Source organism: Cervus elaphus, chromosome 20 (genome assembly GCF_910594005.1).
Source record: "Cervus elaphus chromosome 20, mCerEla1.1, whole genome shotgun sequence".
Classification (NCBI taxonomy): Eukaryota; Metazoa; Chordata; class Mammalia; order Artiodactyla; family Cervidae; genus Cervus; species Cervus elaphus.
The window spans coordinates 99,577,696-99,599,361 of NC_057834.1; the positions used below are offsets into that span (position 1 = coordinate 99,577,696).

The window sequence follows — 21,666 nt, forward strand, 5'->3', positions numbered from 1 at the left end:
TAATATTTACATATTTTTAATATGCTTTGTGTTAATATTTAATATGTTTTCTCATGGATTAATATCTTAAAAACACATTTTTATATTCATATGCTGGATAATTCTCAATTTTCTGCTACTTACTCTCCATTGGTTCCAGTGTTTGAAATTTCCCCATGTTTTATGGGATTTAAAAGGTTTCATTTTCTATTTTTATTTCAAAATAAAATTGAATATCTTTAAAGTAACTAAATAACTATATTAGTTACTTGTTCAAAAAACTTCAACATCAGACTGCTTGGGGAGCCAATCGAGAATTTGTTTGCACAGCAAGACTTCTTCTTAGGTAAAACAGATCATTTTGAACAGTCTCTTGGTAGCAAGCACTGACTGAGGAGTACAAATATTAATTTAAAAAATTCCACTATAAACAATTGCCAGTCACAATTTCATTTTAAAAGTAAGCTTACAAAATTTAATTTGATTCTAAAATTTTAAGGGGCTAGAGTTCTTTGTCAAATATGAATGATGTAAATAAAATTTAGCAACTAATGATAAACATAACAACTTAATAATTATAGTTATTTAATAGTATAACCTAGAACAGGAATGAGTTTATGTTAAAATAGGTTCTATGACTTAAAGGAAGATTCATGTTTTCAGATTGTAATGAAGGAAGATTTTACAGCTGGGACTCCTGAAGAAGGACTTCTCCATCCTGAATTCCCATATTGAGGCCAGACTGAATAATTACAGTTTTTATTATACCTTGCAACAATGAAATCATAACATACATTTTTGATAACTCTCTTTTTGATTCCCTAAGAACGGCAAAGATTTATAGTTATATACAATGAATCTTATCCAAAAGGAAATTTATTGCACAATAATGTGGTTAGAATTTCAATTATAAAGCTTATTTTTTCCTTCCCATATAATATAAATGATGATTAAAATTCTACTTCTGGATTTCAACTGGGGACTGAAATCTTTTTTTCTGTTTTTTTTTAAGAGTCAGTGTTTTGATTCCTGTGGGTAATGAGGAAGATGCTTGGTACAATTCTCCATGCTGGATGGGAGGGTCTCTGTCTAGACATATTGTGCAAAAGTTGTTAACCAGTTCAATCATGGAAATTCTTGAAATTTTAAAACCACAATTTTGGTTTTAGTCTGATTATTCAGTAGTCCCCAGATCTGGTAATCTGTGGAAGGGAGGGGAGTAGTTAAGATTTCAACATCTTCTTTATTCTTGTTTATAATTTCATATACTTAAACTTTAAATATGAATTGCTTTCCCTTTTTACACAAGTTATAAAAATAAGAGGCCCTGTTTACACAGTTTGCATTTTTATGAAATTTGCAGTTTGAAAAAAAAGCTTTTTAAAAAGTGGCAATTAATGCTTTTCTTTGAATATGCTGTAACTTTAGAATTTTTTTTTTTTTTGTTTTCTGAAATAGTTTCTGAATTTAATCCACTAAACATTTGAAGATAGAATTTTTATTAAGCACTAGAGTAAAACATACTAAGGACTGAAGAAAAGGAAGTTTTTTTTCTGGTTCTGCTTAATTTTCTTTGTGCGTGGCACCCCCTTTATGACAGCTAACAATATTATATTTAAATTTTATATATTGACAAAATGCAATCTACCTCTGTAAGCATTGTGCCATTCAACAGTACTACTATTAAATTTACATACCACAGTTTAAATTACATCCATTTCAGGAATGGTAAAATGCTAAAACTCAAGTATCTAACCGCCTTACTGGAATGAGTACAATTTACAAATACAATAATTACATTTTAAAACCATTAACAATATTACACCTAGAAGTAAATACTGTAGGACTGGTCATCATGGTATCATGTGAGGGAAATCATTGCTGAAAGTCATTGACATTTCCAGCAGATATATCCCAAGTGCAGATTTTTGGTTTGTTTTCATCAAACCAAAATTAAAACCTGTTTCTCATATAATAGTTCTCCATTATATGAATCTCCAAATCCTTGCATAAGACTTTATTAGTTATCTGCCAAGTATTTTCCTGAAAAATAAAACAACATATCAACAGGTTATCTGCTAGCTCCATAATATGGTTATTATGTGAGTAACATTTTATTCTTCCTGCCTTACTTCTAGAAGGTAAGTATTATATACTCAAGGGGTATAACACTAACATAAAACATATAAAGTGTTTAAAGTTTTCAGTTTTCTAGACCAACGTGTTGCCTTTTCACATTTCCACATATGAACACTTTGCAGAGGTTTGGGTCCAGAATAGGTTGGAAGATTTGTTCCTGGATGTGAGAATCAACTTCTTATAGTAGGAGTAATCATATAATTACTTTTCAATGTGGGTCATTTTTGAGAGTGAAAGGGGGCTAATTGATAATTATATTAATACTGCAACCATAAAAATCTGGAAGTATCCCAGCAAATCCTTGACAAAAAAATCACCTTAATATTGGGGAATCCCTACCAATAAATTCTCATGAGACCCCCAAAGGAGTCTCATGACCATATTTCAGCTCAAGGTAACTGGTTCTGATCTTTGGCCTAGACTTTTTTAAGTTGTTATTAAAATGAAAGATGGATACTCTTAGATCTCAGCTGAGCCTGAGTCTAAAATCTATGAAGATCTGCTGAAGAAAAAGCATTTTCAGGTGAGAGACAAAACAGCATTTATCTTGCTTGTCAGTCTAACAAAATGGCATTTATCTTGTTTGTCAATATAACATAGTAGAATTTATATCATTAACCTCAGTGTACACACATATATAATAGGAATGACAGGTCAGTCCCATGTAAGAACTGGCCAGAGCCATGATAAGTAGACTGGGCCATCCTAATTTCTGATTTCCCCAGTTTATTGCCCTATTTTTACTTCATTCAACAATTGGTTTGCTTTCTGATTGCAATGGGAAATGGGAGTTGGGAGTGGAGAAGAAGAGGAGGAAGATGATCAGAAAATCATAACATATTCCTTCTTAAGGCAGAATAGCTAAGGCAATATTGTTGTTTGCAAATGAGCACACAAGATACCCACTTACCTGCGGCAAACCTTTTCTTGATGAGTGAAAATCTGTACCCTGCTCCAACAAGTTCAATGTCACAGCCAGAAAGAGTGCTTCCTTCACTTGTAAACTGCACAACCAATGGCGAAGGTTTGCTTGGGCCTTCAGATAACTGAAATCTTGCCAATAAAGAACCTACCCCTACAAAAAGAGTATTATTGATAACAGTTTAAAAGGTAACATTCAACACAACATTCTGGATATAATTTTGGAAATTGTATTCAAGGTTAAAGTGCAAAATCAATCTTACTAGAACATAGTATATGTATATTTCAGGGACAAAACAGTGGTGAATAATATTTATCATGAAATATTATTCATGACTTTTAAAATACACCAATAAAAATGTAATTCAGCCAAATGGTACTTCAAAATTTGGAAGCATGATACTTGGAAGGCAATGTATTTCCAGCTTATGATTAATATCCAAGGAAAGTAAAAAATATCTAAACTATCAGAGTGTAAGATCTGATACAGAATGAAAACATGTTCCATTAGAAGGTCTCTGCTTCATGTGTGGTCTGTTTGATGTGGGGTGTTCGGTGGAAAAGAGGTAACGGAGGATTCATTGAAGAACTATTTTCTCTTATTGGTAAAAATAATAATACACAACAAAATTAACTGAAATACTTTCTTTTTTTTAGCGCTAAAGATATTTTGATTAATAGTTTTCTAATATCTGACAGTTATTTCAGCTTTATATATTAAATAAAATAAGCCTGTGATTGCATTACCTCCGTTTTCTGACTTCTGAGAAATATCAGGAATCTTCCACAATATTCTTTGTTGGTCAGCATTCCTAAAAATAAAATAGGTAAAAGACTTCTGCATATGTAAGGGTTTTTGTTTAATGGATGTCATATTTTTCCAAAGTGTTAATTAATAAAAATGATCTTTAAAATTTTAGCTACAATTTAAGCATTATCTATCTATCCATCTATCATCCCTCCTCTTCCCCTCCCTCCTTCCATCTATCTATTCTTCCATCTACACATCCTTTCACTCATCCATCCATCTATCCACAAATCCTCTGCTTTTTCTTTCTTTACCGTCACAACACTGTGAGAGAGATAAACGTTTAGAGGGCAGTGTGGTTAAAAAAAATTTAACACATCTACTGAAAAAATAGAAGGGAAGTGTTAGTTGATCAATTAATTCAGGTAATTTAAATTGAAGCTGTTATATGGTTGACTTTTCTTTTTAATGTTCTACTTTTTACTTCTAACAAGCATATGGAATCACTGTAATATTTTTCCTTAGAAGAATAGGCTCTATTTATAGCCATTATTGATACTCGGTGTCTATTCTTTTTCTGTTCCTATACCTTCTCTAGTGTACCTTTTAATAATACAGAGACTGCAAAATGAAACTCAGACTCCCTTGTAATTAGGGTAGATGCAGACTAAGGTCCACCAATTACATGCACTAATTAAGATATGGAGGAAAGAAGGAGGGCAGAGGCCATTTTCTTGATGCTTTTTGGGCTGTTTTCTGCTGGTCAGCAGCCTGAGATGATGTGGGGAATCTTCACAAACAGTGCTCCAGTCCAGTCTCAGTTTTGTAGTTGTTGAGAAGTAGTTTAGGCAGTGCCAGTAGGAGCTTTCTTATCCTTGGATTCTCATGAGGGTGGTGGATTCTAGAATTCAATGGCTCCACTGACAGCCTTCTAATTTCTCTCCTTCCTGGCTGCAGCAGAGGTAGCAATTCCCCTGGTGGGTCAGCTCTGCGGTGTCCTGGGAAATATTCTTGGAGATCCAGCCTAAACCTTGTTCTTCTTTTTGTGTATGAACAAAATCCCTGTGTTAAATCATTTTCTGCTTGAAATAGCTACAGCAGTTTCTGTTTTCTGCCCTGAACCCTGACATCCAGGCCTACTGTGGTCTCTTCCTATAGGAAACACAAATGCTAAAATGTCTGTCAAGCCTTTGCCAGAAGGAGCCCTTTGGTGAAGAGGAAGGGGGCTGGTGGCTCCTTACCAGACTGCTGGTGGGAGCACCGCCTGGAGCTTGGTTACCCCTCCATCCACGGGGACCAAGAACTGCACGTTGTTGAGGGCCACGGCTGTTGTCATTGCATCTGTATTGTATTTGTAATCTATGCGCAGGTCGGTGCTTGCTGGTTCACATCGCCAGTTCACTGCCAAGTTCAGAGGCGTGGACTGAATGCCCTGGGCCGACACCTTGCCAAAGACAGAAAAGAGAACATTTAAGGCTTGACCATTAATCTGAAACAAAACCAGAAGCTATGATTATGTCTTATGGGAATATGCGTAGATATCAAAAGATCCTTGGGCTGCTCACAGATGAGCAGTCGGTAAAAAAAAATGTCACCATGATGGGTGAGGGAGATTTGGACGCTTCAGGTAAAAAGTTATAGATTAAAAACATAAAATCAATGATTAAAATCTCGATAGCACTTTAGAGTTTACAATTCATTTTATGTCACTTAGGCAGATGGTATCACAGTGCTTAGGAGCTGAGGCCAAGAAGGCAGATAGTCCTGGATGTGAGTTCTTTCTTTTTAAAGTTGAAGTGCAGTTGTTTTATAACATTATGTAAGTTACAGGTGCACAACATAGTGATTTACGGTTTTAAAAGGTTATACTCCATTTATAGTTACTGTAAAGTATTGACTATATTTCTCCATGTTGTACAATATATCCTTGTACTTTATTTTATACCTAACAGTTTGCACCTCTTAATCTCCTACCATTGCCCTTCCACTAGTGACCACTGGCTTTTTCTCTATATCTGTGAGTCTACTTCTTTTTTTGTTATATTCACTAGTTGGTTGTATTTTTAAGATTCCACATATACGTGATACAGAATTTGTCCTTCTCTGTCTGACTTATTTCACTTAGAATAATGTCCTCCAAGTCCATCCATGTTGCTGCAAATAGTGAAATTTCATTCTTTTTATGGCTGAATAGTTTACTATTGTATACATATAGATATACATATATCCCACATCTTCTTTATCCATTCATCTGTTGATGGAACCAGGCTGCTTCTGTACCTTGGCAAATTGTAAATAATGCTGCTATGAACACTGGGGTGTATGTATCTTTTCAAATTAGTGTTTTTGATTTTTCAGTTATATCTTGGTGTGAGTTCTGCTTGTCACTTCCAAGCTGAGTGATCTCGAACCAGTCATTAAAAACCTCTCTGTGCCTCTGTTATTTCCTTGTCTGCCAAATGAGAATGATAATAATTTTTAAAAATATTAACTTTTTAGTTTTTTTGGCCACACCGTGTGGTTTGTAGGATCTCAGTGCCCTCATGTGGGCATGCTAAGTGGCTTCTGTCGTGTCTGACTGTGCGACCCCATGGACTCTGCCCGCTAGTCTCCTCTGTCCATGGGATTCTCCAGGCAAGAATACTGGAGTGGGTCACCATGCCCTCCTCCAGGGGATCTTCCCAACCCAGGGATCAAACCCACATCTCTTAGGTCTCCTGCATTGGCAGGCTGGTTCTTCACCACTAGTGCTACCTGGGAAGCCCCTGAGTACCCTCACCAGGGATCAAACCCATGCTCCCTGCCCTGGAAGGCTGGAGTCTTAATCACTGGACCACTAGAGAAGTCCTGGGAATGAGAATAATATTTATACCTAGAGATGTTAGGATGATTGAAGAAGGCTGTTTTACATGAAACACTCAGCATAGTGCCTAATATATAATAAGGAATTAACATTTTAATACTGCAACCTATTAATATTCTTATCATATTTGCTCTTCACAAATAGTGAGTTAGACAAAGCAAGTTATGATTACTCTTTTGGGATTTGCCATTTTAAGGACTTAAATCCAGGTCTTCTAACTGGCAGTACTGCGTTCTATGGTCTACTGTCAATTCTAGCTAGAAACAACTGTGAATTTGACTAAGGAAGAGTCAGATTTGAAGAATCAGCAAAAAGTTATAAAACAATAATACCAACTTGAATCTTGGATACACAGTGAAAATTTTGAAAGGTTATTATTTCTACCTTTTGCAAGTGTATGAGCACCGCAGGGGTTGCGTGGGTGGTGTCTGTGCTCTTGAAGTTTTATTCATGGAGTATGAGTTCTGCTGATTTTGAAGACTATAAACAGCTTTTTATTGGCCTAGCAATGCCTGCACATATGGACACCATGGGAAAGGGTCCTGAAGACAGGCTGCACTTACAGAGCTGGTATGGTTGATTTGGAAACAAAACCAGACACGGATCCTTTTATAAAATGAAAGACATGACTTTTGATAACATAATTTTAGTTAGATGATCATTATAATCAAAGTTTTAAAACTTTGCAATAATCTCTATAATAAACCTTATAATAAAATTTCTACACTTTATTTTTAGCAGCCCAGTCCTCTGCAAATAAACTCTTATTTAGAAGTCTGTTATTTAAGATGGCTCAAAAGCAGAGTGACTCGCTCTCCCCTGCCATTTCTACACTCTTGTCCTCGGCGGGAGTTCTCAACTTCATAGTAGTTCCTCTGCCCAATGAGGGGCTTTATGGACATGTGATTGTCTCAGTTACTGGGGAGGGTGCTACTGGTAGCCAGAAAGTAAACTTGCTTTGATTTGAGAGTGATTCCACAAAATGCTAATTATGCCTCCCACCCAATCCCTTGCATTGTTGAAAAACAATAACAACAATACAACTAAACCACAACAAAAGGGATTTCTCATATAAAACAAAATGGTGGACTTAGGGCTACTTACATTTCACAAATACTCTGAAATATGTTAGGCAGTTAGTTTTCCACAGCTTAAAAAATACCTCCGTAAGAATCATTTTTATCCTTATTTGCAGATGAGGAAACTGAGGTTCAGGGAGATTAAGTGTCCAAGGTCAGTGGACAGTAGGGAAGCTGACTTAATTCCAGAATTTGGTCTCCTGCCTACATTTTAATACTTTACATCAAGTTCATATTGCAATAGGTGAATTCTGTCTACCTTCTAGGCTTCATCATAATGATGTTTAAAGCTTAGATGATACTATTCTTACTAGAAAAATGTTATATACATTTCTATTTTTTTGAAATGTACCATCACATAGACACTTCATGTTCAATGGTTTCCTTACAACATGTGATTTTCAGCTCATGGGGTGCATTATAATCATTTGGCGGTCTTGTAAAAATATATACACCTTGGTCACATCCTTGTCTAACTCAATGAAACTGAGCCATGCCGTGTGGGGCACCTAAGACAGGTCATGGTGGAGATGTCTGACAGAATGTGGTCCACTGGAGAAGGAAATGGCAAACCATTTCAGTCTTTTTGCCTTGCGAACCCCATGAACAGTATGAAAAAGTAAAAAGATAGGACACTGAAAGATGAACTCCCCAGGTCAATAGGTGCCCAATATGCTACTGGAGATCAGTGGAGAAATTACTCCAGAAAGAATGAAGGGATGGAACCAAAGCAAAAACAACATCCAGTTGTGGATGTGACTGGTGATAGAAGCAAGGTCTGATGCTGTAAAGAGCAATATTGCATAGGAACCTGGAATGTTAGGTCCGTGAATCAAGGCAAATTGGAAGTGGTCAAACAACAGATGGCAAGAGTGAATGTCGACACTCTAGGAATCAGAGAACTAACATGGACTGGAATGGGTGAATTTAATTGAGATAACCATTATATCTACTACTGTGGGCAGGAATCCTCTAGAAGAAATGGAGTAGCCATCACAGTCAACAAAAGAGTCTGAAATGAAGTACTTGGATGCAATCTCAAAAACAACAAAATGATCTCTGTTCATTTTCAAGGTAAACCATTCCATATCATGGTAATCCAAGTCTATGCCCCGACCAGTAACACTGAAGCTGAAGTTGAACAATTCTATGAAGACCTACAAGACCTTTTAGAACTAACACCCAAAAAAGATGTCCTTTTCATTATAGGGGACTGGAATGCAAAAGTAGGAAGTCAAGATATATCTGGAGTAACAGGCAAATTTGGCCTTGGAGTATGGAATGAAGCAGGGCAAAGGCTAATAGAGTTTTGCCAAGAGAACGCACTGGTCATAGCAAACACCCTCTTCCAAAACACAGGAGAAGACTCTACACATGGACATCACCAGATGGTCAATACTGAAATCAGACTGATTATATTCTTTGCGGCCAAAGATGGAGAAGCTCTATACAGTCAGCAAAATAAGACCGGGAGCTGACTGTGGCTCAGATCATGAACTCCTTATTGCCAAATTCAGACTTAAATTGAAGACAGTGGGGAAAACCACTAGACCATTCAGGTATGACCTATATCAAATCCCTTATGATTATACAGTGGAAGTGAGAAATAGATTTAAGGGATTAGATCTGATAGACGGAGTGCCTGATGAACCATGGACAGAGGTTCATGACACTGTACAGGAGACAGGGGTCAAGACCATTCCCAAGAAAAAGAAATGAAAAAAAGCAAAATGGCTGTCTGAGGAGGCCTTACGAATAGCTGAGAAAAGAAGAGAAGTGAAAAACAAAAGAGAAAAGGAAGGATATACTCATTTGAATGCAGAGTTCCAAAGAATAGCCAGGAGAGATAAGAAAGCCTGCCACAGCAATCAGTGTAAAGAAATAGAGGAAAACAATAGAATGGGAAGAACTAGAGATCTCAAGAAAATTAGAGATACCAAGGGAACATTTCATGCAAAGATAGGCTCAATAAAGGACAGAAATGGTATGGACCTAACAGGAGAAAATATTAAGAAGAGGTGGGAAGCATACACAGAAGAACTGTACAAAAAAGATCTTCATGACCCAGTTAATCACAATGGTGTGACCACTCATCCTGAGCCAGACATCCTGGAATGTGAAGTCAAGTGGGCCTTAGGAAGCATCACTACGAACAAAGCTAGTGGAGGTGATGGAATTCCAGATGAGCTATTTCAAATTCGAAAAGATGATGCTGTGAAAGTGCTTCACTCAATATGTCAGAAAATCTGGAAAACTCAGCAGTGGCCACAGGACTGGAGAAGGTCAGTTTTCATTCCAATCCCAAAGAAAGGCAATGCCAAAGAATGCTCCAACTACTGCACGATTGCACTCATCTCACACGCTAGTAAAGTGATGCTCAAAATTCTCCAAGCCAGGCTTCAGCAGTACATGAACTGTGAACCTCCAGATGTTCAAGCTGGTTTTAGAAAAGTCAGAGGAACCGGAGATCAAATTGCCAACATCTGCTGGATCAACAAAAAAGCAAGAGAGTTCCAGAAGAACATCTATTTTTGCTTTATTGACTATGCCAAAGCCTTTGACTGTGTGGATCACAATAAACTGTGGAAAATTCTGAAAGAGATGGGAATACCAGACCACCTGACCTGCCTCTTGAGAAACCTGTATGCAGGTCAGGAAGCAACAGTTAGAACTGGACATGGAACAACAGACTGGTTCCAAATAGGAAAAGGAGTATGTCAAGGCTGTATATTGTCACCCTGCTCATTTAACTTATATGCAGAGTATATCAGGAGAAATGCTGGGCTGGATGAAGCACAATCTGGAATCAAGATTCCCAGGAGAAATATCAATAATCTCAGATGTGCATATGACACCACCCTTATGGCAGAAAGTGAAGAACTAAAGAGCCTCTTGATGAAATTGAAACAGGAGAGTGAAAAGGTTGGCTTAAAGCTCAACATTCAGAAAACTAAGATCATGGCATCTGGTCCCATCACTTCATGGAAAATAGATGGGGAAACAGTGGCTGACTATATTTTTGGGGGCTCCAAAATGACTGCAGGTGGTGATTGTAGCCATGAAATTAAAAGACACTTACTCCTTGGAAGAAAAGTTATGACCAACCTAGGTAGCATATTAAAAAGCTGAGACATTACTTTGTCAACAAAGGTCCATCTAGTCAAGGCTATGGTTTTTCCAGTAGTCATGTATGGATGTGAGAGTTGGACTATAAAGAAAGCTGAGTGCTGAAGAATTGATGCTTTTGAACTATGGTGTTGGAGAAGACTCCAGAGAGTCCCTTGGACTGCCAGGAGATCCAACCAGTCCATCCTAAAGGAGATAAGTTCTGGGTGTTCACTGGAAGGACTGACGTTGAAGCTGAAGCTCCAATACTTTGGCCACCTGATGTGAAGAGCTGACTCATTTTCAAAGACCCTGAGGCTGGGAAAAATTGAGGGCAGGAGGAGAAGGGGAGGACAGAGGATGAGATCGTTAGATGGCATTACCGACTCAATGAACATGAGTGTGAGTAAACTCTGGGAGTTGGTGACTCACAGGGAGGCCTGGCGTGCTGTGGTTTGTGGGGTCACAAAGAGTCGGACATGACTGAGCAACTGAACTGAACTGAACTGGTCACATCCTGAACTAATTAAAAAAAAATCTCTGAGAGTGTCAGTGCCCAGAAGATATCTCTGTCCCTGTCATCTCTATCTCTAACCCTCTCTTCTTCCCTATCTTCATCTCTACTGCTACTGCTAAGTCACTTCAGTCGTGTCCGACTCTGTGTGACCCCATCCCTGGGATTCTCCAGGCAAGAACACTGGAGTGGGTTGCCATTTCCTTCTCCAATGCATAATAGTGAAAAGTGAAAGTGAAGTCACTCAGTCATGTCCAACTCTTTGCGACCCCATGGACTGCAGCCTACCAGGCTACTCCGTCCATGGGATTTTCCAGGCAAGAGTACTGGAGTGGGGTGCAAATGCCATTGCCATTGCCTTCTCATCTCTATTTATCTATAAATAGATTTTATATAGATATCTCTCTATATCTCTGTCTATCTATAATTAAGACCAGCTCAGAACCAGCATTTGTTTATAACTCCCCTGGTGATTTTAAAGTGTACTCATGTTTGAGATGTACTGATTTCTATTAAAAAGTACAACTTTCAAAAGTAATAATTTAGATTCCTCATCTTAAGCAAAATAATTTGAGCATATTTAACCACAAAAATTGCAATGCTCAAAAAATAACCTAGGCAATCAAGTGGCTGGGAATCAGTGGGATATTCAGGCTCTGTATAATCCTGTTTTGAAACAGGATTATTAGATCCATGATAATCTTGGGTAAAGGGCAATCCTAAACACAGAAAGAAAGTTCTCATATCCTGTAATGTATTATACCAAATATTCTTTTAACCTTAAACTATTTCTTTTTTAAAAAATTAATTTATTTTAATTGGAGGCTAATTATTTTATAGTATAGCAGTGATTTTTGCCTTACATGAATCAGCCATGAGTGTACATGTGTTTCCTATCCTAAATCCCCACCTCCCACCTCCCTCCCATCCCATCTCTCAAGGTTGTTCCGGTGCACCAGCTTTAAGTGCCCTGTTTCATGCATCGAACTTGGACTGGTGATCTATTTCACACATGGTAATATACATGTTTCAATGCTATTTTCTCAAATCATCCCACCCTGACCTTCTCCCACAGAGCCCAAAAGTCTGTTCTTTATATCTGTGTCTCTTTTGCTGTCTCCCATGTAGGGTCATTGTTATCATCTTTCTAAATTCCATATATATGCATTAGTATACTGCATTGGTGTTTTTCTTTCTGACTTACTTCACTCTGTATAACAGGCTCCAGTTTCATCCACCTCATTAGAACTGATTCAAATGTGTTCTTTTTAATAGCTGAATAATATTCCCTTGTGTATATGCACTGTAGCTTTCTTATCCATTCATCTTCCAATGGACATCTAGGTTGCTTCCATGTCCTAGCTATTATAAAGAATGCTGCGATGAACATTGGGGTACACATGTCTCTTTCAATTCTGGTTTCCTCGGTGTGTATGCACAGCAGTGGGATTGCTGGGTTGTATGGCAGTTCTATTTCCAGTTTTTTAAGGAATCTCCACACTGTTCTCCATAGTGGTTATACTAATTTGCATTCCCATCCACAGTGTAAGAGGGTTCCCTTTTCTCTGCACCCTCTCCAGCATTTATTGTTTGTAGACTTTTTGACAGCAGCCATTCTGACCAGCATGAGATGGTATCTCATTGTGGTTTTGATTTGCATTTCTCTGATAATGAGTGATGTTGAGCATCTTTTTTTGTGTTTGTTAGCCATCTGTATGTCTTTGGAGAAATGTCTGTTTAGTTCTTTGGCCCATTTTTTGATTGGGTCGTTTATTTTTCTGGTATTCAGCTGCATGAACTGCTTGTATATTTTTGAGATTAATTCTTTGTCAGTTTCTTCATTTGCTGTTATTTTCTCCCATTCTGAAGGCTGTCTTGTCACCTTGCTTATAGTTTCCTTCATTGTGCAAAAGCTTTTAAGTTTAATTAGGTCCCATTTGTTTATTTTTGCTTTTATTTCCATTGCTCTGGGAGGTGGGTCATAGAGGATCCTATTGTGATTTATTTCAGAGAGTGTTTTACCTATGTTTTCCTCTAGGAGTTTTATAGTTTCTGATATTACATTTAGATCTTTAATCCATTTTGAGTTTATTTTTGTGTATGGTGTTAGAAAGTATACTAGTTTCATTCTTTTACAGGTGGTTGACCAGTTTTCCCAGCACCATTTGTTAAAAAAAATTGTCTTTTCTCCATTGTATAATCTTGCCTCCTCTGTCAAAGATAAGGTGCCCATAGGTGCATGGATTTACCTCTGGGCTTTCTATTTTGTTCCACTGATCTATATTTCTGTCTTTGTGCCAGTACCATACTGTATTAATGATTGTAGCTTTGTAGTATAGTCTGAAGTCAGGCAGGTTGGTTGCTCCAGTTCCATTCTTCTTTCTCAAGATTGCTTTGGCTATTTGAGTTTTTTTGTATTTCCATACAAATTAATGAAATTATTTGTTCTAGTTCTGTGAAAAATACTGTTGGTAACTTGATAGGGATTGCATTGAATCTATAGATTGCTTTGGGTAGTATACTCACTTTCACTATATTGATTCTTCTGATCCATGAACATGCTATATTTCTCCATCTATTTGTGTCATCTTTGATTTCTTTCATCTGTGTTTTATAGTTTTCTATAGATAGGTCTTTTGCTTCTTTAGGTAAATTTATTCTTAAGTATTTTATTCTTTTTATTGCAATGGTGAATGGAATTGCTTCCTTAATTTCTCTTTCTGTTTTCTCACTGTTAGTGTATAGGAATGCAAGGAATTTTTGTGTGTTAATTTTATATTCTGAACTTTCTATATTCATTGATTAGCTCTAGTAATTTTCTGGTGGTGTCTTTAGGGTTTTCTGTGCAGAGGATCATGGCATCTGCAAACAGTGAGTTTCACTTCTTCTTTTCCAATCTGGATTGCTTTTATTTCTTTTTCTTCTATGCTGTGGCTAAAACTTCCAAAACTATGTTGAATAGTAGTGATGAGAGTGGGCGCTCTTGTCTTGTTCCTGACTTTAGGGAAAATGTTTTCAATTTTTCACCATTGAGGGTAATGTTTGCTGTAGGTTTATCATATATATCTTTTATTATGTTGAGGTATGTTCCTTCTATGCCTGCTTTCCAGAGAGTTTTTATCATAAATGGATGTTGAATTTTGTCAAAGGCTTTCTCTGAGTCTATTGAGATAATCATGTGGTTTTTATCTTTTAATTTGTTAATGTTAACCTTAAATTATTTCTTAACATAAGTTTCATTAGAATATATTTTGTGGGACTATCACATTATAAAAAAATTCAACTTACATTTAATCATTTAAAATAACAGATTTTAGTACAGTAATATTCTTAACAAAATTTTGTTTAGCAACTGTCTGATTCTTTGTGACCCCATGGATTGTAGGCTGCCAGGCTCCTCTGCCCATGGAATTTTGCAGACAAGAATACTGGAGTGGGTAGACATTTCCTTCTCCAGGGGAGCTTCCTGAATCAAGGATTGAACCCATGTCTCATGCATTGCAGGCAGATTCTTTACCACTCTGCCACCTGGGAAGCCTCCTTAACAAAATTACAGTAAACTATTTTGTCAATATTTGAATCTTAATTGACGTAGTTTTCTGCAAATTCATTTTTGTGGTGTGTTTCCCTAAATTTGAATAATTTTTTTTTACTTGTAAGTTTCAAATAATGTATGAATATTCTAAATAGCCTTTACACAGCCTTTTGAGATCTCTATATTCTTATAGATTATAGCTTTTAAATAATATTTAAAGAAGTGTTACTTTACTTTTATTTAATGTTAAGTATGCTAGAATTGTCAACTACAAATTGGCACTTGACTTCTACCTCTACAAGGATTAAATCATGCAATTTTAACTGCTGCTGTAACTGCTGATTTTCAACAGCCCCTGAAAGAAGTTTGGGGTGGAGAGCACAAATGAGGCACTTAGTGCTCTGGGAAAAACCAGCAGAATAGGTCTTCAGAAAGTTAGATATTTTATGGAGCTTATTTTATGAGACCAGTTCTTCTCCTCATATCTAGAAAAGCACTAAAATCCTTCATGGTGATATCTGCTCCTCATGACTAGCAGTAACCTTCATGAGATAAGCAGAAACCTGCAAAAAAAATGTGCTTAATTGCATGTACTTTCCCTTCACCAAAATCACATATATACTGACTTCCTTCCTACTTCTTTGGAACAGTTTCTCAGAGCTATCTGAAATGCTGCCTCCAAGGCTATAGTTCTAATTTTCCCCAATTAAAACTTGACTCACAACTCTCACATTGTACATTTTTTTTAAGTTGATAGAATGAATATACCTTTGTAATATGAAAGAGACACCCTGACCATATAAATAGTCTTACCTGATATTTGAGCATGTCCACATTATAATATGTAGCCTGGGGTTTTTGTTCCGACACTTTCTTTAGGTGAGTCATCAAATTTGGCATGTTTACCCAGAATTCCTTGGCATTGGCATCATTTTGGGTATTATCGCTATTTAATTGGGAAGAAAAACTGATTGAGTAGCATCTTGTGAAAAACACAAAACACAAAAAAAGCATCTTAGCAAATTATCATCTGATTTCTATCTCAATCTTTGAGAATTTATACAGACTATTATTAACAATAGTAGAGTTGCAGTCCTGAATGGTATGTTAATAAATACCCACAAAAGTGAAAGTGTTAGTCACTCAGTCATGTGCGACTCTTTGCAACCCGTGGACTGTAGCTCACCAGACTCCTCAAGGAATTCTCCAGGCAAGAATACTGGAGTGGGTTGCCATTTCCTTCTCCAGGGGATTCCAAGGGTCAAACCCAGGTCTCCTGCATGCAGGCAGATTCTTTACCATCTGAGCTACCAGGCAAGCCCATAAATACCCATAGTGAGGCATTATTGTATTGCTGTAAATCCCAAGGAGTACCCAGTGATATTAACCAATCATAATGATAATTATTGGTTCAAAGAGTGAATAATGGTGGCTTCAAAGAGTGAATTATTTATTAACCCAAATTTAATAGCTCTAACACATCACCACTGTTTCCTCTAAATTAGTCAGTTAATGCAGTCAAGGAGTCATATACATTGATTTTCTTTTGAATTTACTTCAACAGTAGATTCTCAGAAATTACTGATTTAAATATTTGGCTATAAGTAAACATGTTCTTTGTCTCCAACTGAGGAGAAAAGTGTGTTACTAAAATTATCATGCTCCCTTTTTAATATTCACAGTAGTTCATCTAAAAGCATCTAAATCATACAAAGTCACCTCACTTACAAGACGATCTTGGAATTTGAATGATAATAACCATGGCAGTTATACTAGAGAGTGCAGTCTTGGTGAATTAAATGAGTTTTGTATCCCTAGGGGAGTTGATAGCTTTCCCTGATGTTTCTTGAAAATGCTTGCCTCAATGGCAAAAGAATCAGGCAAGACTGTGAAAAGCATTTGCTTATTTCCTGCATAATGAGGAAATTGAGGGCCCAAGTGTCTAAGTAACTTACTGACATTTCACTTTCAGAATATCCTGTAGAATAAAATAACAGTAGCTAGGATTTTTTGAACATCTATTATGTGCTAGGCACTCTGTTATCTATGCTATAAACTCTTTCACTAATATCTACCCTGCAAAGAAAGAAGGATCTTTTTTTTTTTTAAAGATGAGTGAATATTATAAAAAGAGAAAATTAGAGGGTAAGAAAACAGAAGGGTGTGATAAAGACAAATCATAAACTTCTAAGATTCAGCCTCTGGAAGTCAAACATAATCAGAGCCTTAAAAATGATCCTGGTCCAGAGTGGTTGTAGCGCCCAAGTATCAGCAAGACCCCTGTGGTTCTGTTGTGCCTGATACAGGCTGTTGAGGACAAAACAAAGTCCTATTACTCTGGACAGGTAGGATGGAAAGCCCCTTGTCTTTGCCCCTGGCCAAGTTAAGCTAAGGATGCTTATAAAGGCTGTCTAAACTGTTATCTAAAACATCAAAGTTATCCAGAGCTTCTTAAGGGGTAGCTATACACGGAGGCAGGAGACGAGAATAATAGAGGTTCACCAAAATTAAGTAATTTACTTAAGGTTGAATAGCTAAATAAGTAACAGGGTCAGGATTACAGCCCAGGTCAATCTTACTGCACTATACCAAAACAGATACGGAATTAATATCCAGCAACATTTTATTTTATTAATGTTAATAAACTATGGTTTTTTGAGTTGAACCAAAAAGAAGGCTGAGCACCGAAGAATTGATGCTTTTGATCTGTGGTTCTGGAGAAGACTCTTGAGAGCCGGGTGGGCAACAAGGAGATATAACAGTCAATCCTAAAGGAAATCAACCCTGAATATTCATTGGAAGGACTGGTGCTGAAGCTGAAGCTCCAACACTTTGGCCACCTGATGTGAAGAGCCAAATCGTTGGAAAAGACCCTAATGCTCAGAAAGATTGAAGGCAAGAGAAGAAGGGGGTTTCAGAGGATGAAATGGTTGGATGGCATCACCGACTCAATGGACATGAGTTTGAGCAAACCCTGGGAGATAGTGAAGGACAGGGAAGCCTGGCGTGCTGCAGTCCACAGGATTGCAGAGTCAGGCACAGCTTAGTGACTGAACAACAACAACAACATTTTATTAAGTTGTGCTAAGTAAATCTGAATAACTGAAAAATCTCAATTATATATTTAACAACACAATAAGCTGAGACATATGTCTATGATAATTCCTCAGGCAAACTTGCTTTAATAAACAGTCAAGAAAGCTTTGGCAATCCAAAGCTTATACAAAGATGCAATTCTTGAATGCTCAAGAAGTCTTGAGAATTCTTTAGACTCGTAATTGGTTTAATAATCATTCCTAAACATCCTTTGTAAACCAAGTCATTCCATAAGGGAGAAGTAGAAGTAAATTTCAGTTTGGTCCCTGTCATAGGGAGTGCAAACCTAAATGTCTCCAGGGACCAAGCTGGTAACCTAAATGTTACAGTAAAGATAATAGAGAGGATTAAGATGACAGATGAAAGGAGTCTTGAGAGCTGTATTTGAGAATAATGTTGGGTCCCATTGCCTTTTAAAAACTAGGTGTAGTAGTAGGGGTGGTGGAGCTTCATTGTATAACAAAAACCAAAGAAGCTGTAGGACTAATGGGTCACCAATCATAGCCCTGGGCTTCCCTGGTGGTTTAGCTGTTAAGAGTCTGCCTGTAATGCAGGAGACGCAGGAAATACAGGTTCTATCCCTGGGTGTGGAAGATTCCCTGGAGGAGGAAATGGCAACCCAATCCTGTATTCTTGCCTGGAGAATCACAAGGACAGAGGAGTCTAATGGACTACAATCCATGGGGTCTCAAAGAGTGGAATGTGACTGAGCACACATGTAGGCAATCACAGCCCTAACACAATCATCAAATACATTTAATAAAGTCCAAATTAATGAGAGTTTTTGTTTTATTTAAAAAACAATTTAAGGGTCTATATAGTGTTTTGTCAAACGGGAATATTCTCAGACTGATATTTAATTCAATGCATAAGACTGAAGTATTAATATAAAACTCTGACTCACATATATGTACCTAAGAATTTGATAACATACCTGCCTAAAAACGCAACAAAAACTATAACTATCCCACCGGTGATATTTACAAACAAACTGGTGAAATAGTGGCACACAATTCCTAATTACTGATGGAGGAACCTAGAAAAATAAAATTAACTGACTCAATGTGCACATCAAAAACACATAGGGAAACTGAAATTAAAAGTTGTTCATTTCCAATCTTGGCCATTTCATGTTTATCTTTCACTTCATAGGTGAGCATTTCATTTATATTTTTAAGCCTGGAATCAGGTTTACCAGTTAAACCATTGTAAAGATCAATGAGAAGGAGGTGATCTTAGTCATCATCTGAAAGATCTATGACTGTTTTTCCATCACTGGAGTGAAAAAGTCTCATGCAACCAAGAAAGAGAGTGACTGTATTGGCCTTCAAATTCCAAATGACCTTTAGCTATTTCTTCATAAATATCCAGCTTGATAAAATACTTTAAATTATAGTTGAATTGTTCATTCATTCAACAAGTACTATTCAAGTCCTTATTAGGGACAGTGGAAGGTACTGAGGATATGGTGGTGATCCAATAGATGTGTTCTATTCCCTCATCTGTTTTATAGTCTAGTGGGTGAATGAAGGTGGATGAATGAAGAAAGAAAACAGATATACAATTACTGGTTTTAATAAGTGTGACAATGGAAAGAATAGGAATCTTGAGAGAGAATAACAAGGTTACATGATTTAGTTTGGGAGTGGGGAGGACAGTGGGATGGTCAGGCAAGGCTGAGTGGAGCTGAGATCTGAAGGATGAATAGGAGTCTGGTGGACAAGAGAGGAAATCCTATTGAAGGCAGAGTAAACAAGTGTACAAAAATTTGATGTGGGAAAGGACTCCGCCATTTCCAAGACGGGCAGGTATGGCTGCAGCTACAAGGATTCTGAACAGGATGGTGGGAGATGAGGATAGACAAACAGGCAAGAGTGGATGAATCAGGACCTTGAAGGTAATGGTACACTAGTTGTAATGCAAAGCCTCCAGAAGGTTATAAGGGAGGACAACCTGATTTACATCTAAAAAGCTGGCTATTGTGTATAGGAGTGGGGCAAGACTGGAGGTAGAGAGAGGAGGAGGAAAGCATTAGCTGTGGTCCAAGAAAATGATAGTCATCATTTGGACAGAAGTCATGATAAAGGGAAAAAGTGGCCATTTTAAAGATAGAATTTTAGATGGAATATCAGGACTTGTTGATGGAAAAACTACCAAGAATGTTTCTCTTTGTCTCATCCATTGCCAATAATAAACATGTATAGTGGATCACTTTTAATAGTATGTATGTGTGTATGTGTTGTGTGAACGTGGATATGCACATATATGACAAAACATCATGTTCAGATTTAATAGGAAATGTGAAATGCATTTATATAAACAAATTTAGAAAAGCTTCTTTGATGCCACACAGGTAATGTTCCATCAAAACAATTACCATTACAGTGTAATGAAATTACATGTCTCACAAAGAGATTTTTAAGCTTATATGAAGAATAGCTTACAGTTCAGATATCATTTGATTTTTAAAAGATGCCAAAACAATAAATGGATTTTATTCCTTTTATTTTGCTCATTTCCCATCATCCTCATCCGTTGTCTACCAGTGATAAGCAAAACAGACAATGAATAAATTTTTTTACTCTAAATGTCTCTTTAGCCACTTGAGATAGTTGGCCATTAAAAAAACATTTATGTGTATACATATGCATATATGTATACATTGATATACCTACAAAGATATATACAGAGTTCTGGGATTCAATCTATAAACATATCTGAATAACAATAATTTCTCTACAGTGCTTCCCTCTTGCTAAGGTACATCTCTCATCTAAGAAAAACATGGTAAGACACCTACATCTTTAAAAAATTTGTGGAAAATATATTTACCAGCAGAGAAGTTGGGGATTTGGCAGGACGTGTTCTAACCTGCTGAAATTTATCACCCGAAAAGTCAGAGCAGCTGGCGATGGGTTGTTGGCAAAGTGTCTGGTGATCCCGGCAGGAAAAGACAACACCATTTCTCCAGTAATCTTCACGATACATCTGGCATGTCACAACACGTGAGAGGAAAGAGAGGAAACCCAGGTCAACATGCTGTGAATCACAGCAGTTGTGAAAAGCAAAGATTTCTGTAATACTATGACATAGCAGAAGAGAGAAAAAGTAAACTCTTACAATTCACTCTGAATTACTGTCATTTCTAAGACTTAAGGACTCAAAGTTTTGTATTAACACTTACTCCAAAAAGTGGCGATTTTGTTGAAGGTATTTTTGCATTGTTAGAAAAAAAGGACAGCTTTCCTTTTCCTGTAGAAAAGTCTGTATGTTCACCTCAAAAATAGAATAATTTATCCTGGTGGTTCTCTCTCTATTTGATTTCTGAATTGTTGGCAGTATATTTGAAGATATTAAACTACACAGCGTTGTCACACTATTCACTGGGATTTATTTTAGCTTTCTGAGTAACACAATTGATGCCTTCAGTATGTTCTTTCATGGACTCAAGGGGTAAACTTTTTGCTTCCCACTTAATTAGATCTTCATTCTGTTAACTTGTCTATTTGGTTGAAACTATAAAATCAGTCACATACATAAGTTAATTCAGCTGGATGGTAATTTGGAAGGAAGAATAATTCTTTTTTTTTTTAAAAAGCTTTATTTAGCATCACTAATTATTAGAGAAATGCAAGCCAAAACTACAATGAGATATCACATCACACTGATCAGAATGGACATCATCAA

General features: G+C 36.9%; 1 protein-coding gene across 7 annotated transcripts in view; it reads right to left on the reverse strand.

Moving 5' to 3' along the window:
- SGIP1 (SH3GL interacting endocytic adaptor 1) overlaps positions 1 to 21,666 on the reverse strand; it is a 228,277-nt gene continuing 206,611 nt past the window's right edge. For all 7 annotated transcript variants that reach the window (XM_043877668.1, XM_043877667.1, XM_043877665.1 and 4 more), the window contains 6 exons: positions 20,812 to 20,967; positions 15,697 to 15,829; positions 5,029 to 5,231; positions 3,787 to 3,851; positions 3,029 to 3,193; positions 1 to 2,022 (listed from right to left, as the gene is read on the reverse strand). In XM_043877668.1, coding sequence (XP_043733603.1) covers positions 2,000 to 2,022; positions 3,029 to 3,193; positions 3,787 to 3,851; positions 5,029 to 5,231; positions 15,697 to 15,829; positions 20,812 to 20,967 — 745 coding nt within the window. In that variant the 3' untranslated portion in view covers positions 1 to 1,999. The remainder of the gene's footprint in view (positions 2,023 to 3,028; positions 3,194 to 3,786; positions 3,852 to 5,028; positions 5,232 to 15,696; positions 15,830 to 20,811; positions 20,968 to 21,666) is intronic.